The sequence below is a fragment of the Apodemus sylvaticus genome, chromosome 19, assembly GCF_947179515.1.
Source record: "Apodemus sylvaticus chromosome 19, mApoSyl1.1, whole genome shotgun sequence".
Lineage (NCBI taxonomy): Eukaryota > Metazoa > Chordata > Mammalia > Rodentia > Muridae > Apodemus > Apodemus sylvaticus.
The window spans coordinates 2334130-2347271 of record NC_067490.1 but is presented as its reverse complement, the minus strand read 5'-3'; the positions used below and the strand labels follow the sequence as shown (position 1 = coordinate 2347271).

The 13142-nt window shown below is 50.1% G+C and overlaps 1 protein-coding gene across 1 annotated transcript; it reads left to right on the top strand.

Moving 5' to 3' along the window:
- Positions 1-65: 65 nt before the first annotated feature.
- On the top strand, positions 66-6118 carry Psmb9 (proteasome 20S subunit beta 9). Its single transcript, XM_052163362.1, has 6 exons — positions 66-205; positions 1781-1848; positions 3321-3452; positions 3975-4104; positions 4888-5029; positions 5817-6118. Exons 1-6 carry the CDS (start codon positions 146-148, stop codon positions 5942-5944), a joined length of 660 nt encoding a protein of 219 aa, XP_052019322.1. The 5' UTR covers positions 66-145; the 3' UTR covers positions 5945-6118.
- Positions 6119-13142: the final 7024 nt, after the last annotated feature.

Genomic DNA, 13142 nt, shown 5'->3' with positions numbered 1-13142 from the left:
GCTCGGCTCAGGTTGGCTGTGGGCGCCAAATGCCTGATAGAACGACACGCCCCTTGCGCGATGACGGGGCGGGGCCACAGGCTGCAAGTTGCCTGCGCCGCCGCACGCTGCTGCTGACTGGAAAGCCGAGCTCCGCTCTGCTAAGATGCTGCGGGCAGGAGCACCTACCGCCGGCTCATTCCAGACGGGAGAAGTCCACACCGGGGTAATGGGTCTGGGGGTGAGAGTCAGCGTGTGGAGTGACCAGGGACCCCTAAAGCTCTGGGAAGTGAACCAAGAGGCTAAGAGACTTAGGAAGCTTATAGTGCCCAGCTCTTGCGCTGCACAGTGAACGTAGGGTATCCCTGCTCAGAAGCGTGGTGTCCAGGGGTCTGTGGGTGGAGGGATCCGCAGGCGAAGCTGGTGAGAAGGTGCGAGCTTTCGACTCGAGCTGGAAGCGTCGAAGGGAAGCTGCTCCAAGGTGCTTTCGCTTTCGGTCTGGACTGCGCAGTGGGGGCTACTGGCTAAATCAAGTGAGGGGCTTGGGGACCCCTGCAAAATAGGTGCTGAGGTCTCCTGGACGAAGCACCTGAGAGAAGGTAATGTGGAGGCTCGCTGTGATGTGCATTCCTACACATCATACAGATCTTTGCTTAACCCAGCCCCAGACAACCTCCGCCCGGAGTGAGGACAAGCTCTCTGGCGCCAGGATGGAGGGGGAGATGGGGATGATCGGTGGTTCTCCTTGTCCCAGGTGCTGCCCTGCTCCCCCCCACCACCACCACCATTCCCATGCTTGCCTGAGAACTTTGCCCGGGCATGGAAGGCTGGGGAGGAGATGGCAGCTGGTTTCTGCTCTCTGAAAGGCACCAACCACACTCTTAACTCGATGTGGAGGAGCAGCCTCTAGCATGGAGTGACCATTTCTGGCCTTTTATTTGTGGTCAGAAAACACACTCACACTCACGTGCAGGGTCCCCGAGATCAGAGTGAGGTATGGAGTGGAGAGAAAGGTTGGAAAGAATCGTCCTCGCTGCACATAGCTGTGGGACTTAGAAATCTGATCAATCAGGGTCCAGAATGAGACCTGCGTGAACATGGGAAGCTCATTCTTCTTCCTAAGTCAGTTTTCTCAGAGCGACCGAAGGTCTCTAAGGTGCCCTTTAGCCTAGAAGGCGTGGGGGAAGTAGACATGTCTACCCTGCCTCATTTATCCTTAATTCTTACCTTGACCTGGAAAAACTCTGCTATCCAGCAGTGCCTTCCCCTGGCTGCAGAGACTTCGCTTAAATGAAACGTGTGCCCTTCCTGAACGATCCTTGCTGCTTCTGTCCTGCCTTGACTCCTGGCCATGTCTACCCACTGGCCTCTTCTGTGACCCCTGCTCAGAAACCCTGAGGCTACCCTTCTGACTAAATAATGTTGCAGGTGGGGGGATCCAGGACCAGGGAAGACCTGGCCTTGTGTCACAGTAATTCACAGTAATAATGCGTGTGGTACGCACTTCGCAAGCAGCAGGGACAGTGTCCTGGGCCTTCTCCTGCCCTGCTCTCCTTCACACGTGGATTATTTCTGCCTCTGGGAACCCATCCTTGCTTTTCAGTCAGGGAAGAGGGGGCTTGAGGAGAGGGTTCTTTTCTATGCTGTACCACAGTCAAGCCGTGACAGTTCCCTGCAGCCAGACACAACACAGAAAACAGAGGGAAGTTCAGGCAGGCTGTGTGACCTTGAGTCGTCACCTCCTGCCATGGACATTTCTTCTTCCTTAAGACGCTCCCTGCTCTGACTCTTCTTTCTGCAGACAACCATCATGGCGGTGGAGTTTGACGGGGGTGTCGTGGTGGGCTCTGATTCCCGGGTGTCTGCAGGGTGAGTATATCGAAGGCCTGTGTGCTGGGGGAAGCTGGCGGCCCTAAGTGTACATTTGTCTTGCCCGCATCTGAGCAGTATGGTAACCTTCCAAGAAATGAAGCTCAGCTTTCCAAAACGTATCATAATGCACTGACGGAGAGGCGTTTGGGCCTCTGAATCCGTGGCAGAGGATCCGCAGGATGTAAAGAAATAGTGTCTCAGAGGGGCGCAGGGTAGATTGTAGAGGGACGGGGCTATCTGCAGTTAGGATTTAAAAAAAATGGCGGTTTTGTCAAGCCGATGTCTGATTTGCCTGAGTTTGAAGTGAGTTTGCTTAGTCTCCCATCCTGGCTAGTTTCCTCACACACAAGTCAGACTGTGGGATCACCTCAGTGCTACTTACGCCATGTTCTGTAGAACTACCCTCGCCCCTTAAAGCGATGAACAGCAAAGAAATTCTGGAAAGAGGCAATTTTTTTCCTCTTGTTTCACTTTTTGCTTTGTTTTTGTTTTTCAAAACAGAATTTCTCTGTGTAGCTCTGAATGTCCTGGAACTTACTATATCGATCAGGCTGGTCTCAAACACAGAGATCCACCTGCCTCTGTGTCCCAAGTGCTGGGATATAAAGTGTGCACCACCACTGCCTGGCTTAGAGACACACTTTTCTTACCTAGGTGTTCTTTTGTTGTTTTGTTATATATATAAAAAACTAGGATTTGGGGTCTGGAGAGATGGCTCAGTGGTTAAGAGCTCGTCCGTATGACCCGGGTTCAATTCCCAGCATGGGTTCATGGCAGCTCGGAACTGTCTGTGACTCCAGTTCCAGGGGATCTGATGTCCTCATACAGGCAAACATGCAGTCAAAACACAAATGTACATGAAATAAAAACAAATCAATCTGTCACTAAAAGTCTAGTATTTGGGGACTCTAGTATCTAAAATAGGGTCTCTCTCTTGTAGCCCAGGCTGGCCTTAAGCTTGCTGTGTAGTCAAGGCTGGTCTTGGATGCTGCTTCTCCTGCCTCTACCTCCTGAGTGTTAAGGGTACAAGTGTGGGGCTGGAGAGATGGCTCAGCGGTTAAGAGCGCTGGCTGCTCTTCCGAAGGTCCTGAGTTCAAATCCCAGCAACCACATTGGTGGCTCACAACCATCTGTGATAAGATCTGATGCCCCCTTCTGGTGCGTCTGAAAACAGCGACAGTGTACTTAGATATAATAAGAAGCAAATCTTAAAAAAAAAAAAAAGTACAAGTGTGGCCACCGTGCCCACCTCACACTCTGCTGGGCTCTGTGCATGCCGGGCAGGTACTCTACCACCTGGACTACACTCCACCCCCACCCCCACCCCCACCCAGCCCAGCACATCTGACTCTGACAACTGTAGTGACTTACTGCTCTGAGATGTCTTTTTGTTTCCCACTTTAATCTGAGCATTGCAAGCCCTGCTGCTGTCTTTTCAAACCAACTTGACTTTGGCTCTTTCCTCACAGAGCAGCAGTAGTGAACCGCGTGTTCGACAAGCTCTCCCCTCTGCATGAGCGCATCTACTGCGCCCTCTCGGGTTCTGCTGCTGATGCCCAAGCCATAGCTGACATGGCGGCCTACCAGCTGGAGCTGCACGGGTACAAAGCCCCGGGGTCCCGCCTCCCCTCCCGCTAGAACTCCCCAGCTGTGCGGCTTTGCCAGTGTTGGGCTCCCACTGGAGTGTCTGGGAGCCAGTGTTCTGCATCCGTGAAGAGGAAGTCACAGTAGCGACTCCATCTCCCCTGTGCTGACTTGAACCGAGCACATCGCTGCCCTGATGTAGGAAATCAGGAAGAAGACAGCCATTTGGCCCACTCCTAATATCAGGCCAGGAGAAATCAAGGTCATTGGGAAGGAAGCAAGCTTATCATCTGCTTTAACCGAAGAGGGCAGGGCCGTTCGAGTCAAGGGAGGGGTTTATCGTTGGGAGTGGGAAGGTGGGGCAGGTGAGGAGCTGAGGACCTCTGGTGTGGAGCTCCGACTCCCTAGGCACGTGGGAGGGAAGCTGGTCTCTGTGGCAGCCGCTGGTTCCAGCGTGACTTGGCAGAGAGGGCAGTGGTGGCGGCAAGGGTGAGACTTAGCAGAGTGCTGGTGACCCTCAGTCCCACCATCCGCTTCAGGTTGGAGCTGGAGGAGCCGCCCCTCGTCCTGGCTGCCGCAAACGTGGTGAAGAACATCTCCTACAAGTACCGTGAGGACTTGTTAGCGCATCTCATAGTGGCTGGTTGGGACCAACGTGAGGGGGGCCAGGTGAGTTCAACCCTTCCAGGTCTCAGGGGTCCCCACTCCTCTCTTAAGAGAGATGAAAGACGCACGTCTTTCTAGCTTTGGGGTCTAAGGATGGTTCCTCTAAAGACATACCACAGCCCAGGTGCGATGGTATGCATCTTCGGTCTCAGCACTCGGGAAGCTGGGCATGTGGATCTCTGGGTTTGAAGAACTTGATCCATAGCAAGCCAGGGCTACATTAGTGAGACCCTGTTTCAAAACGAACAAAACAAATGATAAAAGCACACTGCAGGCCCAAGTGTGGGGGTCCCAGGCCCAAGTGTGGGGGTCCCAGGCTCAAGTGTGGGGGTCCCAGGCCCAAGTGTGGGGGTCCCAGGCCCAAGTGTGGGGGTCCCAGGCTCAAGTGTGGGGGGTCCCAGGCCCAAGTGTGGGGTCCCAGGCCCAAGTGTGGGGGTCCCAGGCTCAAGTGTGGGGGTCCCAGGCTCAAGTGTGGGGGTCCCAGGCCCAAGTGTGGGGGTCCCAGGCTAAAGTGTGGGGGGTCCCATGCTCAAGTGTGGGGGTCCCAGGCGCAAGTGTGGGGTCCCAGGCCCAAGTGTGGGGGTCACAGGCTCAAGTGTGGGGTCCTGGGCTCAAGTGTGGGGTCCCGGGCCCAAGTGTGGGGGTCCCAGGCCCAAGTGTGGGGGTCCCAGGCTCAAGTGTGGGGTCCCAGGCTCAAGTGTGGGGGCCCTAGGTCTCCACAATAGCTCATCTAACATGACAAAGCTGTGGGCTGACCTGACCTGACCTGAGGGACCCTCTCTCTAGGTGTACGGAACCATGGGAGGCATGCTTATTCGACAGCCCTTTACCATCGGTGGTTCCGGAAGCACCTACATTTACGGTTATGTGGACGCAGCTTATAAGACAGGCATGACCCCCGAGGAGTGCCGGCGTTTCACCACAGATGGTAACTAGCCAACTGAGAGGTGATTTCAATGTCGGGAGGGTTTCTGGATGTAGAAAGAATAAGAGAAGAATGTGGACCGTGAAGAATGAGAAAAGAAATACAAGGGTGGCCAGTCCGTGTCCAAGCTTCTAAAAATATTATTTACTTTTAATTAGGCATGTGTACATGGGTGTGTCTGGGTGTGGGTTTGTGTGTGTGTACATGAGTGTGTCTGGGTGTGGGCTTGTGCGTGTGTCCGTGGAAGCCAGGAGAGGATTCTGGGTCCTCTGGAGCTGGAGTTGCAGGTGTTTGTAAGGCACCTGATGTGGGCGCTGGGAACCAGTGGTTCTCTTAACCACTGAGCCGTCTCTCCATCTCCATCTCCATCTTTTGAAACTGGGAGACATTTGAGAGCGGGAGGGGACAAACAAGACACTTGGTAGAAGAGATGGGGCAGGGGCGGTAGGGACGGAGCAGGACTCACGTAAGGGTATGAGGTCACTATGGGAACCAGCAGTGGACTGAGCTATCCCCTACACGTGCGCGCGCGCGCGCGCGCGCACACACACACACACACACACACACACCCCCAGCTAGTTACCACGAACTTGATTGCTCAGCATTCAAGTATTTGGGCAGTTTGTGCTAACCTGTAGGTAACCTGAACGTTTACAGCAGAGACCTGGGCAGATGCTGGTTTGCTGGGCATCATGATGTGTTCTGAGGGGAAAGTGGCATGTAGTTGGAAAGGGAAGGAAACTTGTTTAAGCCATTTCCTGCTCCTCTCTCCAATGTGAACCCTCTGCAGCCATCGCACTGGCCATGAACCGAGATGGCTCTAGTGGGGGCGTCATCTACCTGGTCACCATTACAGCTGCCGGTGTGGACCATCGAGTCATCCTGGGAGACGAGCTGCCAAAATTCTACGACGAGTGACTGATCCCCAAAAGTCCCTCATTGTTTGTAATAAACTTTATGGGACCAGAGGCTGGTGTGATGGGCAAAGGTGAAATATCAGAGAGACGCGGTGTGTGGACGGAAGCTTCCTCCTGGCCCAGAGACCAGCACACCCCATTCTTTTTTAAAAATAAACTTGATTATTTAAAAGAACACACAGAAAATAAATAAAACATTAAGTTGCAAATAAATAAAAGCATCCACACCAAAACTAACCACATTCAAAGTCTACAAGACTTGATGAACAATGAGAATTGAGATGTAAAACAGAGCCGGGCGGTGGTGGCACACGCCTGTAATCCCAACACTCTGGGAGGAAGAGGCAGGCGGATTTTTGAGTTCGAGGCCAGCCTGGTCTACAGAGTGAGTTCCAGGACAGCCAGGGCTACACAGAGAAACCCTGTCTCGAAAAACCAAAAAGAAAAAAAAAGAAGAAGCTGTGAGTCTGAGCATGAAATTGAACACCTTATTGATCTTTACCCCCAAGACAAACACCTCCAGAGAAAGAGAACAGAGTCCCCTAGGAGAGAAATCCTCGTACATGAGAGGTCACTATGGGTTGTTGTTTTTTTTTTTAATTTTGTAGATTATGTGTTATTTTTTTTCTTCCTGCATGGATGTGTGCAGGTCCCTGTAGAGGCCAGAAGAAGGACGCTGGAAACTCGAATCTGCTTGCAAGCTGCCATGTGGGTGCTGGGAACTGAACCTGGGCCCCTGCAAAAACAGCCAGGTGCTTAACCACTGAGCCTTCTCTCCTGCCCCTGCATGGGTTTGTAGTGTTGTCGATCTCGTGCTGAGGAGATGGCTCAGTCAGTCAAGGGTCGGTTGTGCACAAAAGCATGGGACCAGATTTCCAGCACTCACTTGAAAACCAGGCACAGTGGCACCCACCTGGAACCTCAGTACTGGGGAGGCAGAAACACATACCCTCGGATCACACTGGCCGGCAGAATCAACGAGCTTCGGGTTCAGTTAGAGACCCTGTCCCAAGAAGTGCCATAGAGAGAGACTGAGGCAGTCACCTGCCAATGACCTCTGGCCTCCACAGCCACACAAGATAAATAGTGCTTTAAAACAATGCAAACCATAAAAATTGTCACAGGACTGCTGAACACAGTTCAAAGGTAGAAAGAGAAAGATGGTTTCACTCTGGGGCTCACAGATGAGGGTATAAACCATTGTCCCCTGACAGGCAGCTCTCGGGTGGCCGTGCTAAACAGCTCCCAGTTCCCATGGTTTCATGTCCTTAGGCAGGGTCAACCATTCCCTTCATCCTCCTGTCAAATAAAGGTGCAGTGACCCAGAGGTGGTTTGTGTCTCCAGAGCTTGGAGCCATTTTGCTAATAATGCAATGAGCAGGCATAGTCCCCTGAACCTCAACGAAGAAGCTGAGCACAGATTCAGTGAGCTCTGAATGGCCATGCTTGTGGTGGGTCATCTAAACTCACAACGCCTGGAGCTGCCTCTAACTCTGCTGTTTGATGTAAATGATAGTTTAAGAGCGCATGCGCGCGCGCACACACACACGCGCATACGCACACGCACACTGGAGTATGATGGCCACTGACAACTCAGGATAGAATTCAAAAAGCAAGAACTGAAAGTGACCAGTGAGCTGAATCAGAACTCCCAGTTTCCCTGGAACCAGTGCACAGCTGCTCGGCTGCAGCCAGGAGGGAGGACACCCTGGTGAGGGGAACCGAGAAGGGATCAGACAGGGACTCTCCAAGCTCAGTTAGCCTTGACCGCTCAAGCCGGTGCCTGAACCAGCACCACACAGCCAGCCAGAAACAAGCTGTAATGCAAACGTGTCCAAGCTGGAAGGCTTCGATCTATCGATCAAACAACCGTATCATTCATTCCAGGAGTCTAAAACATCTCCCGGAGGCAGATGGCTTTTTAAAAAGCATCTGAGACAAAGGGGAAATGAGGGTGAGAAAAATAGATAAAGCCAACGGTAAAACAAATATACAACAGAAGTGTCAAGAAATAATACGACCCGCTGAATGATTCAGTGGGTAATGACCAAAATTCTATTCCCTTGGATGCACGTGGTCAGGGGAGACAGCAGACTCCTTGAGGCTGTCTTCTGACCTCAGGGCACACAGGCATCCTTCCTGCACAACAAACAGACAGAAAGACAGACAAACAAATAAATACCATGTGGAGCTGGTTTACAAGGGTTAGCAGACCCACCGTGAAATACTTGAGAATTCTGAAAGACAGTTGTTAACCACTGGCAACTTGACGTTGTCTGCAGGGGAAATATCTAAGACTATGGAAACCAAAAACACTACAAGTTGGGACTTTTTGAATTCTCAAAGGGCCAATTTAACAGGTCAAAAACTATCAAACAGGCAACAGCTGGCTCTAAGTCACAAGGCAGTAAGAGCAAAGAAAGAAAGTCGGGCAGAAAACTATTAAAGTCCATCTTTAAATCTCCATCCCAAATGCCAAAGCTATATTCAACTTCTGAAGCCATGTGGGACCAGGACTGAGTGGTTTACACTTGTACTAAAGCAATCCCCAGTCAATTTCAGAAAGCCAGGGTCCTGCAAACTGTGCTCTGTAACAACCTGGCAACTTGGCAACAAATAGATACTTAGAATCCTCAAACTTTGGAAACTAACAAAACATTGGTAACAGGGATTTCAGACAGAATCTCAAATGAAGCAACTTTTTGAAACCCACTGGTAAAAATGTTACATATGGAAAATGCTACATGTTACTGATCCCAGCACAAGGGAGGCAGAGCCTGCAGATTCTGAGTTCAAAGCCAGTCACAAATAGACAATAAAGAACCTGTCTTTAAAAAAAAAAAAAAAGTTACATGTCCAAGAAAGCAGAGGGGAGGCTGTCTATAGGAAGTGAAGTCACGACTACAGGAAGAAGACAGTGAGAGGGAACACTCGATCAAAGTCTTATCCTATCTAGGGTTACTATTACTGCAATGAAACACCAGGACCAAAGCAACCTGGGAAGGAAAGGATTTATCCTATTTACACTTCCACATAGCTGTTAATCACCAAAGGAAGTCAGGACAGGAACCTGGTGGCAGGAGCTGATGCAGAGGCTATGGAGGGGCTTGAGATCCTTATAGCTTGCCCAGCCTGCTTTCTTATAGAAGCTAGGACGGCCAGGACTGCCAGGCCAGGGACGGCACCACCCACCATGGGCTTGGCCTCCTCTAACAATCACTAATTAAGACAATTGCAATACTATGCAAAATAAAAAAGTCACGTGTCAACTTCTGCCGGATGTAGGTAAATTCGCACTTTGAAAGAATTATATTCCTTCGAATACAGGTTTTTTTTTGGGGGGGGGGAGTCTTCAAGATGGTTCAGTGGGTAAAAAGCTCTTCGTCGACTGAGCCTAATCATGAGTGTAAATCCTGGATCCTACCATGGAAGGAAAGGACTGACTCCTGAAAGTTGTCTTCTGACTTCTAGACAACCCTGCAGCACACACATACACACACCACCACCACCACTACTACCATCACCACCATCACCACCACCACCACCACTACCACCACCACCACCACCACCACCACCACTACCAGCACCACCATCACCACCACCACCACCACTACCACCACCACCACCACCACCACCACCACTACCAGCACCACCATCACCACCACCACCACCACTACCACCACCACCGCCACTACCACCACCACCACTACCACCACCACCACCACCACCACCACCACTACCAGCACCACCATCACCACCACCACCACCACCACCACCACCACCATCACCACCACCACCACCACTACTACCACCACCACCACCACCACTTCCAATGCAAATAGAATAAATTTAAGAGAAAATATACATTTTTTTATAACAAGAGAAATTAGAAGCAAATGACTTTTAAAAAAAATCTCAAAAATCTGAGAAGGAGCCACAGCCGGTGATGCAGAGCTTTAATCCCAGCACTTGGGAGGTAATGGCAGGAGGAGCTATCCGAGTTCAAGGCTAGCCTGGTCTGCACAGTGAGTTCCAGGCTATCCAAGGCTACATAGTCAGACCTTGTCTCAAAAAAACAAAACAAACACCTGGGCTAAGTGCTGGACAGACGACTCAGCAGTTAAAAGTACATCTTGCTTTTGCAAGAGACCCAGCTTCAATTCCCAGCACCCACATGGTGACACACAGCCATCTGGGACTCCAGTTCCAGGGGATGTGGCGCCCTCTTTGGCCCCCTCAGCCACTGCATGCACATGGTGCACATATATACAAACAGGCAAACACTCATCCACATAAAATTAATAAATCTTTTTTTTTTATGACCACAGACTACTGTCACAAGGACTGGAGTCCAGCCCCCTGCGCCCACACCAGACAGTGCATGGCTGCTTGTAACTCCAACCCTTTACTGGATCGTGAGGTAGGCTCACTGAGGGGTTTCCTCTGCTTTAGGGCTTTGTGCACACAGGTGGCTATTCCCTTGACATGAGAGGATCCTGGGATTGCTTAGTTCTCCACGACTGGAACTAGATTCCTGTTGTTTCTGCCATAGCCCTCAACTGTGGTCTTCTGGGCTCCTAGGCATCTTAACAGACTTTATTGCTGCCAGGATTTTAAAGAAACCTTTGAAAAGATTTCTTCACCCTCCTCCCACTCACACCATCACCCCCCTTCCCCACGCCATGATCTTGCATAAGTCCATGAGTTACAGTCCAGTGGGAACTGGTCATGATAGCAAAAACTTTCAAGTGACCTTGCTAAGAAAATCCATCTTAAGAAGAGGGAGAAATGCCAGAAGAGGAAACATATCAAACACCTTTATATGTTAGCATAGAATATTTAGTTTAGGATACAACGGGTGTTTGGTATCTGTCTCCCTAAAGAACGGGGGGAGGGGGGAGTAAAAATGGTGGGGGGTACACAGGGGGCCCAGTATGGACAGGAAGGGCCCAGAGCCCTAATTCATTTTATAGTCTTTCTTTTTACCATTCTACCCAGAGGCTCACTTGGAAGTCACTTCCCACATACCATTTTTAAAAACTAAAGATGTATATATCTTTCTTTTGTGTATCTGCACATTATGTACACCATGTGCATGCAGTACCCATGGAGGCCAGAAGAGGGCGACTGATTTACTCAACCATTTTCTGCTTTAAATGTTGTCCTGTCTCCATTGCTTTTCCTGATGCTCTGATAAGACACTCTGACAGAGGCAGCCTGAAGACATTCCCTTTGGCTCATAGCGTAATGTGTCATCATGGTGGGAAAGTCAAAGCAAGAGAAATGTTTACACAGTCGCTCACATCATGCCCACGCTCGGGAAGAAGAAAGCAACGCACCCCTGTGCGCAGCTTCTTTCTCCTTAATTTTTAATATTTATTTTATTTTAAATTATGTGTGTATTTGTCATTGCATGTAAGTTCAAGTGGCTACAGAAACCAGAAGAGGGTTTTTATATAGTCTAGGACCCCCCCTCCAAGGAATGGTGGTACCCACAGTGGACAGATCTTTCCACTTTAACTGAACCACCCCAGTATGCCCAGAGGTCTGTCTCCCAGGTAACATGGTTCTCACCAAGATTAACCTCACACCTCACAACAACTAGACTATTATCTAAACCAGGGAAAGCCATAGCCATAGCCCAGACAAGTTGGCCCCAAATGAGCCACCACAGGGCTCTGCTGAAGCCTCAGGATCAACACGGCTTGGGTATTAAGGGAAGAAGTGCGCTGAGTGAGTATTACCAGCTGGAGCTGGATCACCGCTCAGGTGTCAGACTCCTACATCCAAGGGAGCTTATGACGGGTGCTTAGAGGAGACAGAACCCGAAATCACTGCTGAGTGATTGAGGTGAACTTGTCGACCCGGCCTCTGTCTGCTCCTGACTACCCTGGGAAGCATACAGAAGACAAGGAATAAGATTAAAGTTCTTCATCTGAACTCAAGACGTGAGTGAAAGGTTTCTATGGTCCTCTTTCATTTAAAGGCGTATTTTTATCTGTGTGCCTGGTATGCCCAGAAAAGAGTGCTGAGTCTCCTGGAGCTAGTAATGGGCAGTTGTGCACCACCCCGTGTGGGTGCTCAGAGCCAAACCTGGGTCCTCTGGAGAAGCAGTGTGTACTCTTAACTCCTGAGCCATCTCTACAGCCATTTCTACATCCATCTTAAAGGAGAACTTCTCTCCTAAGACCCAGTGCAGACACGGAGGAGGACCAAGTCTGCAGGCTAATGATGGGGGCCAGGAAGCTGTGGAGATGTTGACTGGACAACTTTACAAAGGCTCTCTGATGCCAAAGTATGGCAACTACTAAGATGGAGTTAGGTCTTGAGATATGAGATGCAACCCGAAGGGCAGACACAGACTCTGGCAACCATGAGTCATCAAGCCCTTCAATGGCCTCGCTGACAGAAACAGACCCTGTGTGCTGGTTTGAATCCAGCCAATGAAGGATGATTAGCTCGCAAGTGATTACATCTAATCAATGGGCTAATCCATCAATGGACTCATTACTTCATTATTATTGGAAAGGAGGAGATGGGTCTTATTAGAGAGTAGGTCATGGGGTCATGCCTCAGAGGGGTTCCTCTTGTCCTGGCACCCTTCCTCTCTGCCTCTTCCTCCTGGCTACTGTGATAGGAACTGTTTTGCCCCACCATGTTTTCCACACCACGATGCCCTTCCTCACCTCAAGCCAAGAGCCATGGTTCATCTTAAGCTGGAATCTCTCAAGCTGTGAGTCAAAATAAATCCCCCCCCCATCTATTTATCTGAGATGTTTTCCCACAGCAACAGAAATGAAGCACACCCTGATGTTAATTATCCATTGCTAGGTAACCATGAAGATGTTAGTTATCTGTTGCTAGGTAACTGTGAAGATGTTAGTTATCTGTTGCTAGGTAACCATAAAGATGTTAGCTATCTGTTGCTAGGTAACCATAAAGCCAAACCAGCATCTTAATAGAGCATGCATTTGCCACCAAATGCTTTGGGGGACATTCCAGCATAGAGTTTGTGCTAGATAAGATGGTATCAATTTTAACTGTCCAGGGAGTGGTGGTTATGCAGGAGCAGTGCCCATGTTCTTAAATTACAGGTGATAAAAGACTTAGGGGTGAAGTGTCAGGATGCTCACCCCACACGCTGCTTCCCAATGTTTTCACAAAATAGCTGCTCAACAGCGTAGCGGTAGTTAGTTAAC